The 16,170-nt window shown below is 43.2% G+C and overlaps 1 protein-coding gene across 3 annotated transcripts in view; it reads left to right on the top strand.

The window, feature by feature from the left end:
- The window catches only part of DNAH3 (dynein axonemal heavy chain 3), a 168,296-nt gene extending 153,013 nt beyond the window's left edge, over nucleotides 1-15,283 (top strand). For 2 of the 3 annotated variants that reach the window (XM_053894414.1, XM_053894415.1), the window contains 8 exons: nucleotides 964-1,208; nucleotides 2,789-2,905; nucleotides 7,013-7,167; nucleotides 7,997-8,164; nucleotides 9,815-9,957; nucleotides 12,294-12,498; nucleotides 13,361-13,498; nucleotides 14,885-15,283. In XM_053894414.1, the coding sequence (XP_053750389.1) occupies nucleotides 964-1,208; nucleotides 2,789-2,905; nucleotides 7,013-7,167; nucleotides 7,997-8,164; nucleotides 9,815-9,957; nucleotides 12,294-12,498; nucleotides 13,361-13,498; nucleotides 14,885-15,238 (1,525 nt within the window). In that variant the 3' untranslated portion in view covers nucleotides 15,239-15,283. The remainder of the gene's footprint in view (nucleotides 1-963; nucleotides 1,209-2,788; nucleotides 2,906-7,012; nucleotides 7,168-7,996; nucleotides 8,165-9,814; nucleotides 9,958-12,293; nucleotides 12,499-13,360; nucleotides 13,499-14,884) is intronic. The other variant, XR_008419332.1, reaches the window with a different exon arrangement.
- The last annotated feature ends 887 nt before the right edge of the window (nucleotides 15,284-16,170 follow it).

Raw genomic sequence — 16,170 nt, 5'->3', positions numbered from 1 at the left:
TTAGTTTCAGGAATTCTGTTTGGTTTGGGATGGTGACTTGATTAAGTACCATCAATGATACAATGAACATTGAACAAAAAATTATTTATGCTGATATTATGGTCTTCTGTAATATGATCCTAACACAAAAGTTATTACCCCAAGTGCCTATAGGAGCCAGGAATAACATATATGAATGAAGAGGACTTGGCCACAGGAGATATTCCAGTTCCCACAGTACAGTGGCAGTCATCATGGGCAGTCAGCCTCAGTGTTGGACATCAACGGAGAGTGGTGGGGACTGCAGTGAACTAGAGGCCCATGCATGACCTTTAGAGAAGAGCAGTGACTACCTAATACCAAGTGACTATTGCCATGCAGGAATGCAGGCCCCTTGTGTTCAGATTTTCTCATTATTTTAAAGGGAAGATGGGAATCTAGAATTTTAAAAGAAAGTCCCAGTTTTTTTAAAAGTTGGCAGCTACTTCAAACTATGTTGTAGCCTTGTGTTGGTTTGCATGGTATGAGCTAAATATCACCTAACTGCAGCCTGAAGTCAGACCTCAATCTACCTGTTTATGGCCTCTTCCCTTCCCTCCTGGCAACTCCTGGGGTGCCAGGTATCATACTGACCTAGTAGATTCTCAGGTAGTCTTGCAGGGGAGGAATATGGTGTGGTGTTTAAGATGGCCTTTGGAGTCAAGGAGCCTGAGTACACATCCCATTTCAGTTGCTTCTAAGTGGTGTGTCCTTGAAAAGTCCAGTTGACCTCTGCATGCCTCCGTTTCCTCCCTGGTATAAGGGAATAGCTAATCCCTTCACATAGGGTGGCTGAGAGGGTCAAGGAAGGGACATACATTAAATTCTTATCATGGGGTTTGGCATCCAGTAGTGCTTAATAAATGGTGGCTATTATTTTTTGTTATCGCTTTTTAATATAACTTACTGCATTGCTCTAAATAGTTAGATCTGTTGTTCTTCCAGACTCTGGTTAACCAGCTATCCATCAGAGAAATTTCCAGTCAGCATTCTCCAAAATGGGATCAAAATGACCAACGAGCCCCCCAAAGGGCTGCGGGCCAATCTTTTGCGCTCCTATCTCAATGACCCCATCTCGGACCCCGTGTTTTTCCAAAGCTGTACAAAGGCAGTCATATGGCAGAAGCTGTTGTTCGGGCTATGTTTCTTCCACGCCATTGTTCAAGAAAGGAGAAACTTTGGACCCTTAGGTAAGTGATGACAGTGTACCTGGGCTGCTGGGGCACAGATCACAGACAAATGCAGGTATGTGTTCAAGTTTATACTCCGATAAGGTTGCCAGTAAAATGCTGTATAAGTATATTCCATGTAATATTTGGGACATACTTAGACTAAACATGATTTGTTTAAGTGAAATTAAAATTTCACTGACTGTCCTGTATTTTTATTTGATAAATTTGACAACCCTATAATTAGGTCACTATCAATGTCAAGAAAAGAGATGTTGCTCCAAAATTAGAGGTCTCCTAATTATTGAAGTAATATGTTAATGAAAAAATTGTAAGCCCTTCCCTTTGGTGAGTATTTGCCTATCTTAGGTACAATGGCCATTTTCCAGGGAGTTGTCACCAGGTAATTTATGAAATTTTGAGTAGTTCTCTAAACATGTGCATAACAATGAAGGAAGTACAACTGGGACATTTGCCTGTGCTTCTTCTTGAAAAACTAAAAATAAATTTCATTATTAACATATCCTGTCCATAGCCTAACTTACTACTTTATCTTAACTTAATGCTGTTGTTAGAGCAGAACATCCAACTGCTAAATACAGATTCCATATCCACATGGTTTAAAGGTTGGGCTACCTCTGATTTTGTTCAACAGCCTTGAAATGGCCCAAGGCGATGCATTTTCAGCTGTTCTTTTGGCTTAAATATGGAGGCAAACTGTCCTCTTGGTGATTCTCTCTGAGCATCTTCTTCCTTTCCTTCTCCCACCACCCACAGCCCCTGTTAGCTTCCCAGACCACCTGACCATTCCACTGAGGGGTACAGGGATGACACAGCCTGGGCTGGACACTCCCACCACATCTGTGTTTCATATACCATATTCTCCCACCACTATTCTCCCACCCATGCCAGATCTCCAAAAATCCATGTAAGAGTTTGGCTTGGAGCCAACAGGCCAGTTGTGGGTTTTTTGCCAGAACACGAATTTTTTATTTTGCTAAATTTTTATTTGCATGTAAATGTTCAGGAGGAGATTAAATGTCCCTGCAGAGCACACATCCCACTGAACTCTGCTGTCTTACACTGTGCCCACTTCACATATTTATGTCACTTTTCCAGCCCCTCTGGGCATTTATCATTATACCCTTGAAAATACCCTTGATAGTTTCTTCAAGGCTGGCCATCCCATTTTTCCCATGAGCATGAGGAGGGGAATTCTCCAAGCTGATTTAGTTCTGTTGCCTAATCATAAGATATTGCTCTCTAGCTATGCTTTAGTGTTATTTTTGGAACCCTGTGCATTACCACAGTATTCCAGCCAGGGTGAATTATTCTCATTCCACAAATCCCAGCATATTAACATCTACCTTAACAAATGGGGAGATCCATAAGAAAATTGATTTTAGAATGGATGTTTTCTCAGGCAGAATGACTCCCACATTGGCAGTAAATGTCAAGGCTAATAGTTGGCCTGGTACTTGATGTTCATGGGGCTGAAAGAGGCTGCTGCTCCACATGATGCTTAACTCTACAGCTCAATGTCTGAGTGGAATTATGAGCTCTTGGCACTGAAGTCTCTAATTCTTCTATGCTTTGTGCAGGCTGGAATATTCCTTATGAATTCAATGAATCTGACCTGCGGATTAGTATGCGGCAGATCCAGATGTTTCTGAACGACTACAAGGAGGTGCCATTTGACGCTCTGACTTACCTGACAGGTATTTCTGGGAGGAAGCTTTGCAGTTATAAATGTCCAGTATCCTACTCCACCCCTCTGCTCTTCTGGTTCCACCTCCATTCATTTATTTACTCAATCATTCTTTCAACAAACATTGAGCTCTTACTAATGCTGGCCACCATGACAGATATTATAAAAAACGAAGACACAATTCCTACCTTCAAGTGGCTCACAGTCCACAAAGGAAAAAATATATATAAAGAAATAAATGACAATACAGTCATAAATTCAGCAAGGGAAACATTTATAAAGATGAAAGGCAACGCAGTGATTAAATCTCAGGGATGGGGTAGGGGGTAATCATGGAATACTTCCTGAAGGCATAAAGGATGGGTTTTGAGGGATGAATAGGAGTTTTACAAGTGGAAGAAGAAAGCAGGGTAGGCAGTGGGAAAAAAGAAGGAGAACGTTCCCAGCACAGGTATCCTAAAGTGAAAACATCACTTGCTGTTTTATATTAAAGCAGTCTACAGTGACCTTTTATTAGTCACTCAGATATTTACTAGTACATGATATAGAAGAATGTAAATGGATAGAACTTGGTTGCTTCCCTCATGGAACACATCATGTAGGCCCAGAGATAGGAGATAAAATATAGATGGGTAAAGCGAGTGGAATACCATGGCGAAAGGTCAAAATGCAGCACAGTTGGAAAACCCTGGTGTCTTCAATATTACGGGGGCACCTGGGTGGCTCAGTCGGTTAAGAGTCCGACTTCGGCTCAGGTCATGATCTCGCGGTTTGTGAGTTCGAGCCCCTCGTCGGGCTTTGTGCTAACAGCGTGGAGCCTGGGGCCTGCTTCAGATTCTGTGTCTCCCTTTCTCTCTGCCCCTCCCCCACTCATGCTCTGTCTCTGTCTCAGAAATAAAAACATTAAAAAAAAATTTTTTTTTTAAAGATTACATACAAGTTCCTTCCTCAGCTCCATATGTTAAGGAGTTTGTGTGGATCCTTTCCCCGATTGTGTGGCAGATGCTCCATATATACACAATCATCACCTTGAGTCTTCACAGTAACCTTATGAGCTTCATGTTAGTGACCCCATTTTAGAGTCAATGAGACTGAGGCCTTAGAGCAGTGGTTCTCAACAAAGGGCAGTTTTGTCCCCCAGGGGACATTTGGCAATGTCTGGAGACATTTTTGCTTGCCACCACTAAATAGAGATGCTACTGGGTAGAGGCCAGGGATGCTGCTGAACACCCCACAACGCATAGAACAACCCTCACCACACAGAACTATCCAGTACAACTTGTTAATACTGCTAAGATTGAGAAATCGTACTTCAGAGTGATTAATTTCGGTTGTAAAAGGTCACGTAGACCTTACTTAACGCAGTACACTGTCCCCTAAAATGAAACCCCAAGTGACATGCACAACATAAGCTCAGTGGATATTAGTTTGGTGAAAGAACTTCTCTAAAGAAGTGAGTCATTTTCCTCTCATTTCAGGTCACGCAGAAGCATATGCCAGGGCTGTTCTTCAGAATGCAGAATGAGTGCATACTTGCCCTAGGATAAGGTCTTAGTATGGGACTGCCTGGAGCCCATAAAGCAACCTGCCCTGACCGTGTCAGCCCACTGGAGGAGACTCACTTCCCACCTAGACCAGTCAGCATAGACTAATTAGGCCAGGAGAATCAACAACCCCCACATCTCAAGGGTGTAAGACATCTAAGGTCCATTTCTCAGCCACTCTACATGTCTGGGGTGAAATGGCAGGGGTCTGTGCTCATTGTGATTATCTATCTACCAGCTGACAGAAGCTCCACCCACTTTTGATGCCGTGTCTCAGCTCATACTTGTGTGGTCACTGCCACAGGAATAGCACTGAAGGGCTCATGCCAGGAATTAAATGCACAAGAAGTTGTCTCCCATACCTGGCCCCCACAAGGGACCCAGAGAAGTGTAACTTGCCTATGTGCCTGGAAGGAAAGAAAAACCAGATGTGGATGATCATTAGAACTCTGTGCTGACACTAACCAAAGAGACAGATCTTGTTTGAACAGTGGTTATCACATACAATGGGCCGAAGTCAATGCATTATTCATCTGGTACCCCCAGCCCTTTGGCAGGGAGAGTAGAGACCTTAGAGGAGACAAAAGCAAGGGTGCCTGGGTGGCTCAGTCGGTTAAGCTTCTGACTTCATCTCAGGTCATGATCTCACGGTGCATGAGTTCAGGCCCCACATTGTGCTCTTTGCTATCAGCACAGAGCCCACTTTGGCTCCTGTGTCCCCCGTTCCCTCTCTGCCCCACCCATACTCTCTGCCCCTCCCCCACTCGAGTGTGTGCTTTCTTTCCACCCCCCCTCTCAAAAATAAATAAACAGTAGGGGTGCCTGGGTGGCTCACTCGGTTAAGTGTCCAACTTCATCTCAGGTCATGATCTCACAGTTGGTGGGTTCAAGCCCTGCATCGGGCTCTGTGCTGACAGCTCAGAGCCTGGAGCCTGCTTCAGATTCTGTGTCTCCCTCTCTCTCTGCGCCCCCTCTGCTCATGCTCTCTCTTGCTCTCAAAAATAAATAAACATTAAAAAAATTTAAAAAATAGCTGGGCTCCTTTAAAAAAATTAAAAAATTAAAAATAAATATTAAAAAAAGACAAAAGTACGTCCTGGCTCCCATAGGAACTTGTGCTCTTGATACCAGAATAGACCTATAAGTAGCTATAAAGAAATCCACCTTTCTTCACAAACATAAAACCCAAAGCCTGCAAGGGTATCCCCTGGAGGAAAATTTGCTGATAAGGGTGTGGTGGCAGGACCTTGCACTATGACTCTGTGCCTGAGATTTACCTTTACTTGGGTTCACTTTTGGGTGCCCTTGAGCTCTGCCATGCTGACTTCAGTGAGGGAAAACCACTGCGCCTTTGATGTTATATTTTTAATTGTTATATGTAATATAGTGCTATCAAAAGCTTGTTTATAGCTGAGACCAACCGTAATGTTCAAACTGAACTTTGCTAAACGCCTGGAAAAGTCCATAGAGAGAGCCTCAGAAATCTAGATAGTCTGGCTTAAGGTAAAACAGCATCTGCAGGGCTCAAATCACTCAAAAAGTAAATAGACCCTTACTCTGCCCTTAATGAGCCACCCATATCCTCCTCCTTCACATTTAGACCCCTCCAAGACCAAGAGAAGCTGAGGCCTCCTGCCCCCACCTTAGGCCATACCTCCTGTTTCTTGTCTGTAGACCTGTGTCTTCCTGGAATGGTTGGAATTGGAAATGAGCCTGCATATGTGTGTCCACACACGCATATACGCACAGATGTGTTTCCTCCTTGAAGACTAGTGTGTTGTCCATTAACTACCAAATACCAGGTGGCACCCACATACTATGGAATCTGGACCAGCTAGAAAATGCGTCATGGGCTTGGCGAGATGGATTTGATGTGGCTTCCAAAGAATTACCTAATTATTTTTGTAGAAATCTGAGTGTAGAAACCTGAGTCTCAGAGAATGATATTAATGATGGGGGTGGAGTATCCTAAAGCAGTATGTATGGGATAATCACAATTTTCAAAAATATATTTATTTGTAATAGCTGTAATAAATTGAATACTTTCTGTGTGCTATATATTGTGCTAAATGTTTTATAAGCATTATTAACCGCAACCTTGTAAGATGGGTACTGCAATTATCTCTGCTTCTCGACAGATGAGAAACTGCTGGGATTGGAACCCAGGACTGTCTTATGCCAAAGTGCTTGCCCTGAACCACCTTTATGTAATGCCTTTCATGTATGTACACACACACACACACACACAAACACACACACACACACACACAACCACACACGTGAAGAAGATGCCTAAATGTTCACAGTTACCTTTGATGGAATTATTGGTGATTGTATTGGTTTTTTCTTTCAGTTTATTTTTACTTCCTAACTTCTAATGTGGTGAATAAGTACTATTTTTGTGGCAAACATAATACCAAAAAGGCCTGATCTCATTCCAATGTGAGCATTGGTTTCAGCAACCCTGCATCTAAGCAGAGTTTCTTGGCCGGAAGAATCCTCTGTTTTAGGTTAATGACTAAGTTCATTATGACCTTCCTTGAGCTCAACTTCTTCCTGTTGGTTGTCCACAGGGGAATGTAATTACGGGGGCAGAGTGACTGATGACAAAGACAGGCGTCTCCTGCTATCCCTTCTGTCCACGTTCTACTGTAAGGAAATTGAGCAGGACCATTACTCCCTCGCTCCTGGAGACACTTACTACATTCCTCCTCATGGCTCCTACCAGGTGAGGGGCTTGGCAGTCTCCATGTGGCTAGGGGCTGCGGCGTAGCCAAGGAGAGCCATGGGTAGCTTTGGGCTTCCTGACTTGGGACCATAAGTTATTTCCAATATTCCAAAAAGCCTCTAAGAGAGACATTATTATTATTGAATGAAAACTGGGTATTTGATAGACAAGATCTTTTCAAAATGTGGGGCCCATCTTGGGGAGTTAAGGGGAAGGATGGTTAAAATGAAGCCTTGGTAGTAACCTGGTTGCAAATTGCTACTTGAAAACAAAGGTTCAGAAAGTGGCTAAAGGGGAAGGACAGAAAAACTGGATGGGAGAATGAGAACAGGAAGAAGAAAACAGGAAATCTGTAAGAGCTTTAAGAGGGATTTCTTTTATTAAACACCTGTTATATGCCAAGGCCTATTACTTTGTAACTTCACTTATCTTCCCATTTACAGATAAGGAAACTGGGGGTCAAGGTTACACAGTTAGTTTTCAGTAGAGCTAGGATCCAAACCCAGTTCAGTCTGACTATAAAGCCAGAACTGCAGGGGGAGCAGGGAGAAGCTAGGGGTGGGAGGGGATATACTCAGTCCTTCTGCCTTCATACTCACTCCCCAGAAGACTGTATGAGGAACAGCTTGGGGTGTGTTCACCGTGTGTGTGTGTGTGTGTGTGTGTGTGTGTGTGTGTGTGTGTGGTTGGTGTGTGGGGTGGTGGGCAGATGTGGCCTGTGCTACCAATCCAATGTGATTCTTGCTTGGGTTGGGTACAGCTAAGCCCTGAGTGATCTCTGGGACCCCAGAGGACCTGGGTTTGTGTCAACTGAACATTTCCTTTCCAGTCCTATATCGAGTATCTTAGGAACCTACCTATCACAACCCACCCAGAAGTCTTTGGCCTCCATGAGAATGCTGACATCACCAAGGACAACCAGGAAACCAACCAGCTGTTTCGAGGAGTGCTGCTGACCCTCCCTAGGCAGTCAGGAGGGAGTGGCAAGTCCCCTCAGGTAATTGGGCTTTGGGTGGGAGACGTAATTCCATTCACAGACAGTTGTCCGTCTGGTGGTCATGCAGGATTGTGGGTGATGACCTAGAAGGCGGACGATCGGAGGCTTGGCAGACTCCGTGGGGCATGGGTGCTCTGGTCTTCCTGCTGAGAGTCCTTAAATACAGAGCTGGAAGAGCAGCAGTGTTTCCGGATTGTCAGCTGCTCCTATATAACCCTCAGGAGTCATTGCTCTACCCGTATGTCATCTATACTACATTTACATAATATTTAAAACAAAATCTCTTAAAAACATTTCTTTTAAACACTGCATATCATGCAACTGTTGATCTGGGGGTCATGGGTTAAAGCCTTACATTGGGTGTAGAGATTACTTAAAAAATAAAATATTTAAAAAAACTCTGCACATCAGAACCATAAATGGAAACCCAGTGTCACTTCCATAAAGTCACAACAGCCACAAAAAGAAAATGAAAACTAAACGGTTATTAGGTTCTTCTCAGATTATGTTGCTGAGGCCCTGCTGGCTGCTTGTGAAAAGAGGAGGATCAGCCAGTGTTACAGAGCGTTCAGTTAGCACTGATCTGAGACTGTCCTTGAGAAGAATGAAAAGAGAAAGGCAGCTGAAACTTGGAAAGAGAATGACTTTCTCACCATGTGATTCAACATGATGTGTTCCATGTCCTGGAAACACCTAGAAACAGCTTGGGTGCCTCTTGCAGTCCATGCTTTATGAGGCACAGACCTGGTCCACCATCCTCAGTCTACAGATGGGGGTGAAATAGCCCAGTGGGAGGAAGAGACCTGCTTCAAAGCATTCATCTACTCAAAGGCAGAGCCAGATCCAGGACTGTCATCTCCTGACTCCACCACACCCTCTTCTTTCCTATCCTTCCCTTCCCTTCTCCATCTTCTGAGCTACTCCATGTTCAAACCCTCTCAGCTGTGGGTTTCTCTTGATTTGGCTCATAGTGCCATAAATGATAATAGGTATAAAGATAGAGCAGCCTGCTTGGTTTCAGTTTAGGGATGGAAATTCCCCTCACTGTGAGAAAAGGGAAGGAAGTGTGTGTTCCAAGCCTTTCAGATCCACAGGATGGCAGAGCTGTGTGTCTCTCCCACACCCAGGTCCTACTCCTTGCTCCTCTAGGCCTGTCCCCTCCCCTACTTGGCCAACCCCATTGCCCTGGGCTATTCTTGCTCGATGCTGAGGAATGGCTTACCGCTTTCCCAGGTGTCCTATACGGTCACTGGCACTGAGCAAGAGTCCCATCTGTACCATGAGCTGGTTATGAGGGGCTGGCTGAGAGAGCTGTGGGAGATGCTCTCCTAGGAGGAGTTTGGCTGGGTTCAGCACTGCCTGAGGCTACCTATCCAGCCGTCAGAACCTTGCTTCAGGTGTAAGAATAGGGCTCTTATTGCTTAGCTTTTTTTACCTTCTGGGCCAAGAGGTGATGCCTTCAAGAAGACTGGTAGAGAGGTAAGTGACCTCCTTTCCCCCAGGCAGAATTGGCTTTTGTAGGAGAGTTCCCAGGAAGGTCCTGTAGGCTGTGATTAAAAAGACCAATGCTCACTGCTTCACGTTTACCCAGACAAAGCCACAGTGCACAGGCCTTGTTTCTCATTTACCTCTCTACGTCTGTACTTTAAGGAAGTCATTGAGGAGCTGGCTCAGGACATACTCTCCAAGCTTCCCAAAGACTTTGACCTGGAAGTGGTTGTGAAGTTGTACCCTGTGGTCTATGAGGAATCCATGAACACTGTCCTAAGGCAGGAGCTCATCAGATTCAACAGGTGGGCTGGATGGTCTTACTTGGATCCTTGGAGTGGGAGTGTAGGGGTATGATCTCATGGGCAGTAACTGACACATGCACTTGATAAGTGGTTTGCCCCACCTATGGGGAGGGCTGTGAATAGGACGATCCCAGCATGTGTTGACCCAAGTTTAACTCAATTTTTCTAGTCATTCTCTTCCACTCATTGATAGTACACCTGTAAAATCAGCTTAAAACCAATACCAAGCAGACTCATAGTAAAAGTAATTATCAGAGCCACTTTTCTTGAGCCTTTAGTGCCAGGTATAGCTCCAAGCACCATGTATGTGTATGCATTCAAGCCATGTAATAGTCTTTTGAAATAGGAACAGTTAGTAATCCCTCTGCCCCCATTTTAAAGGTGAGAAAACAGACCCAGAAGAGTTATACAACTTGCACAAGGTCATACAGTAATTCAGTGACAGAATGGAGTTTGAACCCAGGCTGTCTGATTCCAGAGCCCATACACTTACCCAATATGTGAAATCAGGGCAAATATAGAAAAGGGTGGAGAGAAGTTTATCCCATTGCCCCTACCACACAGGTAGAGAAGGGGTGTGATGGGCTGGCCATGGAGCTAAGGGTCTCTGGCCCTCCTTACTTCTCTAGTTACTACAGCAGAGAACCCAATAGATCATCTTGATTTGACTTCTAAATAAAACTGAAAGGGTTCTCAAAGACCATATATACCAAATGAGAAAATTCATCACTTCTGTCTTCAAGTCAAAGGTTCTCACTGCTCCCAGCTCTCCATCTGTTACTGTCTCCATTTTGCCTCATTGATCATTGCTTAGTTTTAGGGACATCCCTAAACTCTGAAGTACTAGAGAACTGGAAGAATGTCATCTAAGTATTCCTTGCCTTCTCAGTGTTAGGATTAGAGTCAACTCTAGAGTCAACAGACAGTTGACCATATGGGGGAACGAAGCAAAGTATAGGGTGTGAGCTAAGGATGCAGCAGCACTGCTGTGAGTCAGATACTTTGCATGATGGGATGTAGTTGTCATTCATCCAGATGCCAAGCCTAATGGCTTTGCTCTTCTGCCATCCATCCTCTCCTAAGGTCACAGGAACTCTTCCTTAGTGGTTGTAGGGGCCTTCACTAGCCTTTACCACTGGTCATTGTAATAGAAGAGAACAGGGTAACAGCAATCTTATTTTCCAATGACGGTCAGGATTAATCACATTGAGTAATCCACCCCCACATCCTCACCAATCACTTTTTTTTTGGCCTGTTCACCATGTGGTATGAGAATATCAAAATGATTAGGTGACAGTTCAGTTTCCAGTTCAGGGGAATCATTACTGTGTCTTCTGAGGCAAATGTTACTTCCTAAAACCTTGAAACTAGCAGAGCACATAGTTAAAAAAAAAAAAATAGAAAAACTCTTACAAGTAAGTCTTTAGGTGTAACAGCCAAAGGTCTGTGGAATAATCCTTCAGATAGTAACTTTGCCCCTTGACTCCTCAGCCAAGCACATGAACCAAAGTTCTGACCCTTAAATTCCTCTTAATATGAATATTAAGTGATTACACGTCTAGGAATCCCTTTCTTGCATATGATCATTCTCATATCCCCTTGGCTGGGATTCCAAAAATTGCTAGAGATGACAAGTTATTTCTGGTGGCATATTCTTTGGCACTCTCAGGTGAATTCCCTCTGGGCTTAGCTAGGCCTCATAACATAGAGGCCAGAGAGACAGGCAGGCAATCTTGGCATCTCCCAGGCTGCCTTTTCTCAGGCATGGAACTCATAATCTATGAAAAGAACTTTGGCAATATGGATCAAACCCCTTCAAATTGTATTACCTTTTGACCTAGAAATTCTACCTTTCATAGGAAAATCATTATAAGTTTCCACAAAGATTGATATGGATGGATGTTCCTAGCAATGTTGTTAACAGTGGTAACAAACTTAGAAATAACATGTTTCAGCAATAGGGAAATGGTTAAATAAAATGAAATACCTTGTAGTCATTAAAAAAGGATGATTTAGGTCTCTATTGAATTGGAAAGATGCTACCTATACGCTAAGAGAGAAAAACAGATTACAAAAAAGTAATATAGTTAATACCATTAAAAATAATTTATGTTTACATATAGAAAAATTTGGAAAGATAAACATCAAAGTTATCTTTAGGTGGTGAGATACCAGGTGATTTCATTTTTTTCTCATCTTTATAATTTTTCCATCATGAATGTATATTACTTGTCTGACCTTTCAAAGAGGGGAAAAGTGAAAGGAGACCTGAGTCAGGGTATTTGGGTAGGGTAAAGCTGGAGAAGCTGGCTGAGCCAGCTCCTTTGTTCTTGCAGGCTGACCAAGGTCGTTCGCAGAAGCCTCATTGATCTTGGCCGAGCCATCAAAGGACAGGTCCTGATGTCCTCAGAGCTGGAGGATGTCTTCAGTAGCGTGATCGTGGGTAAAGTGCCAGCCATGTGGATGGCCAAGTCCTACCCATCCCTAAAGCCCCTGGGGGGCTATGTGGCTGACCTGCTGGCCCGCCTGGCCTTCTTCCAGGTACCTGGGAGTCAGGGCAGCTGGGCACCTGGCACACGCATTCAGGTAGAGAGGACATTCTGAAATGGATTGAGCACCTACTGGAAACAGTCTTGCCAGAATTGAGGGCAGGAGTCGGAACTAGAATAAATGTCACAAACTAGTGGCTCATGGGCCAGATTTGACTAATAGATATATTTGGTTTGGCTGCCTGGTAATTAAAAAAATTTTTTTAAAGTTTATTTATTTATTTTGAGAGAGAGAGAGTGTGTGCATGTGTGAGTATGTGCAGGGAAGGGGCAGAGAGAGAGGGGGGGAGAGAGAATCTCAAGCAGGCTCCATGCTCAGTGCAGAGCCTGATGCGGGGCTTGTTCCCATGACTGTGAGATCATGACATGAGCTGAAATCAGGAGTCAGATGTTTAACTGACTGAGCCACCCAGGTGCCCCTAATTTAAAAACTTTTGAGATAGCATGTAAACATTGAATTATTACACATAACAATCCAGATGTTTGTCCTGCAAAAAAAGGAAGAGCTGAAACAATGAGCCTGCATTCCTGCATGGCAACTATTATGAGATGAGTGGCTGTTGCTCAGTTTAGGCAAGGCACATAGTTTCCACTATTACATTCCCTGCCAGTGTCTATTATACCCCGACACCAGCTTGCACCTGTGCCTTTCTTAAAGTAGAAAATATGTTTGTACCTTCATTTCAAAAGTGGGGGAAAAAAAGTGAGAAAATACAAACTAAACCGAGAGGGCTACCTGTTTTGAGAAAAAAGAGAAAAAACATCTTTCTTAATGGAACTCATTTACATTACCTGCCTTTGAACTATCTTTGATGTGCTGTTGATTTTGAATTTTTATTTCTGTGACTCTCCAGGAATGGATTGACCACGGGCCCCCTGTGGTCTTTTGGATCTCTGGATTTTACTTCACACAGTCATTTTTGACCGGTGTTTCTCAGAATTATGCCCGGAAATACACCATCCCCATTGACCACATCGGATTTGAGTTTGAGGTAGACATACTTTGGGTTAGGCCAGCTCAAGGGACCAACCAGAGAAAGCAGTGTTGCCTGTTTTTTAATGAGTCCAAACATTTGGATGTGTTAAGGCCCAAATGCTTCTGAGATGGTACAAGTGAAGTATTTAGTATGACTTAAAAATAGCTCCAAAATCTATTCCAGACAGAATCAGAGAATTCCCAAGGCTTTGTTGCTGTGTATACATAAGGAATATTTCCAGAGAAAAACTCTGCCACCATTATACCAAGAAAAATTAAAGCATGCTTCCCTGTTGTTTATTCATCATGGTGGACTCTTCATTTGGAAAGATGTTAATGGTCTTGGGTAGTGCTTTCCTTGGAGTGAAGTCAAAGGAATGACCAATAATCAAGTATCACCTTTGTCCATATATGGAGAGAAAAGTGTAAGATCATCTTGTCCAGAGGTTGCAGACTGGTTAAACTTAATTTAGTTTATGAATGAACTTGATAATCTTCACAGGCTACGTGAAGCTGAAATTAATGCAATAAGGTAACAAAATAACTGGGATAAATATTGGAAAATAGATAAATCCATCTTTTTTGATGTTGAAATGATTGTATACCTAGAAACCCTAAAGACTCTAAAACTACACCTGTCAGAATACTGATAGATAATAGGTATCAGAATACTGATATGGTGATTGGATACTTGGATACTGGTTAAATATACAAAAACCAATAGCCTTTCCTATTCTAGCAATGAGTACTTAGGAGTAAAAATGAGAAAAATATTCTATTCACAACAACAGAAAGAGAATTTGAATGATTTTAAATGGAGCTTGTCTTCTCTGGTTCATCATAATCCCCACCACTCCTTATTCTCCTACACCTGGACCATTTTCTGCACTCACCTTAAGGAATTTGACTTTACTACCTCTGAATTTAAACAGTGATGTGCTGGAGCTGGCTCATATCAACTCACCAGAGCCAGTTGCAGCTGGTTATTACATAGTTTTAATAGCCTGAAACATGTACACAATAGAAATTGACAAAAACTGCAAATCAAGGCTTTATTTCTCCCTGCCAGACAGCTGTTTTACCAGCATGCATCTGAATCTTACCTCTCACTTTATGGATCCAGGTCCCGATTGTGCAAGGTCACTAAGCTAGTTACAGTTAATGTGACCCCCCAGCTCCTACTTTAGTGCATTCTCTATGCCTACCATATAGGAGAACAGCATGCTGACTAGGAATCAGACCTGGTTCATTTGTGAAGGCAGGAGTATTATCACAGAAGCCACAGTGTCCTGGGAAATGTATATTGGGAAAGGCAGACATTGCAACAGATTTTCTGATCTCTTGATGCTGCCCCATTTAGGGAAATTGCAGGTAATGGAACTTACAGCTTTCTCTCTTCCAGGTAACCACACAAGAAACAGTCATGGAGAGTAACCCAGAAGATGGGGCCTACATAAAAGGACTCTTTTTAGAAGGTGCCCGCTGGGACAGGGAAACAGTGCAGATTGAGGAGTCTTTCCCCAAAATTCTCTATGATCCACTGCCCGTTATTTGGCTGAAACCTGGGGAAAGTGCAATGTTTCCACATCAGAACATTTATGTATGTCCAGTCTACAAAACAAGTGCCCGAAGAGGCATCCTCTCCACCACAGGCCACTCCACCAACTATGTCCTCTCCATTGAACTCCCAACAGACAGGCCCCAGAAGCACTGGATAAACCGAGGGGTAGCCTCTCTGTGCCAGCTGGATAATTGATGGCATCCATCTCAATGCAGAAAATAAAAGGCATCTCATTCTCAACCACAACCTAGCTTTCCTTTCATAAGAGACACATGGTATGATGATGATGGCAGCAGTTATATTAATAGAGCACTTGCTACGAGCCAGTATTTCAGAGCATCCCTATAAAGTAGGTTATTATTATCCTCATTTTATGGCCACAGAAACCATGAGACAGAGAAGGTAAGTAAGATCTCCCAAATCAGATAGCTACTAAAATAGTGGAGCCTGGATTTGAACACAGATGATGGGACTCTTCAACCTAGACCTTTAGCCACTTGGCTAAACTCCTTTGTGTTTTATTTCCTGTTGTTTTGCTGTAACTTCCACTGAACTTTAATTGCTTCTTTCCTAGTGCTGTTTCCTAGCACTAACATCACAGCCTCTCAGGTTCAAAAAGGCTTGAGCCACTGTGCTGACAGCTCAGAGCCTGGAGCCTGCTTCAGATTCTGTGTCTTCCTCTCTTTCTGCCCCTCTCCCACTCTGTCTCTCTCTCTCTCTAATAATAATAATAATAATAATAATAATAATAATAATAATAATAAAAACATTTAAAAAAACCCAACTAGTTCAAGGTTTCACAACTCATCAGTGATAGAAGTGGAACCCAAATACTTCTCTACTAGCCTGCAACAAATGGGCAGAAATTTCAGGAAGGAGACATGAGAAAACCAGTATTTGTTGCATGCCTACTATGTGCCATGGGTTGTGACCTGGTCCTTTAGGTATCTTGTTTTTTCCTATGTGGTGGGTACCATTGTCTCTCCCTCTGGAGATTATGTAACTTGCCTAAGATCATCTAGCTCTTTGACATTGCAGAGCCAAGGTCTGTCTGGCTCTAGAACCCATGCATTTTTCACTGCCACATGCTGCCTCCCTGCCAATGCCTTGGCTATGTTATGATGTAG

This window comes from Panthera pardus, unplaced genomic scaffold (assembly GCF_024362965.1).
Source record: "Panthera pardus isolate Hobbes unplaced genomic scaffold, ASM2436296v1 HiC_scaffold_5, whole genome shotgun sequence".
Lineage (NCBI taxonomy): Eukaryota > Metazoa > Chordata > Mammalia > Carnivora > Felidae > Panthera > Panthera pardus.
This window is presented reverse-complemented; position numbering and strand designations above follow the sequence as displayed.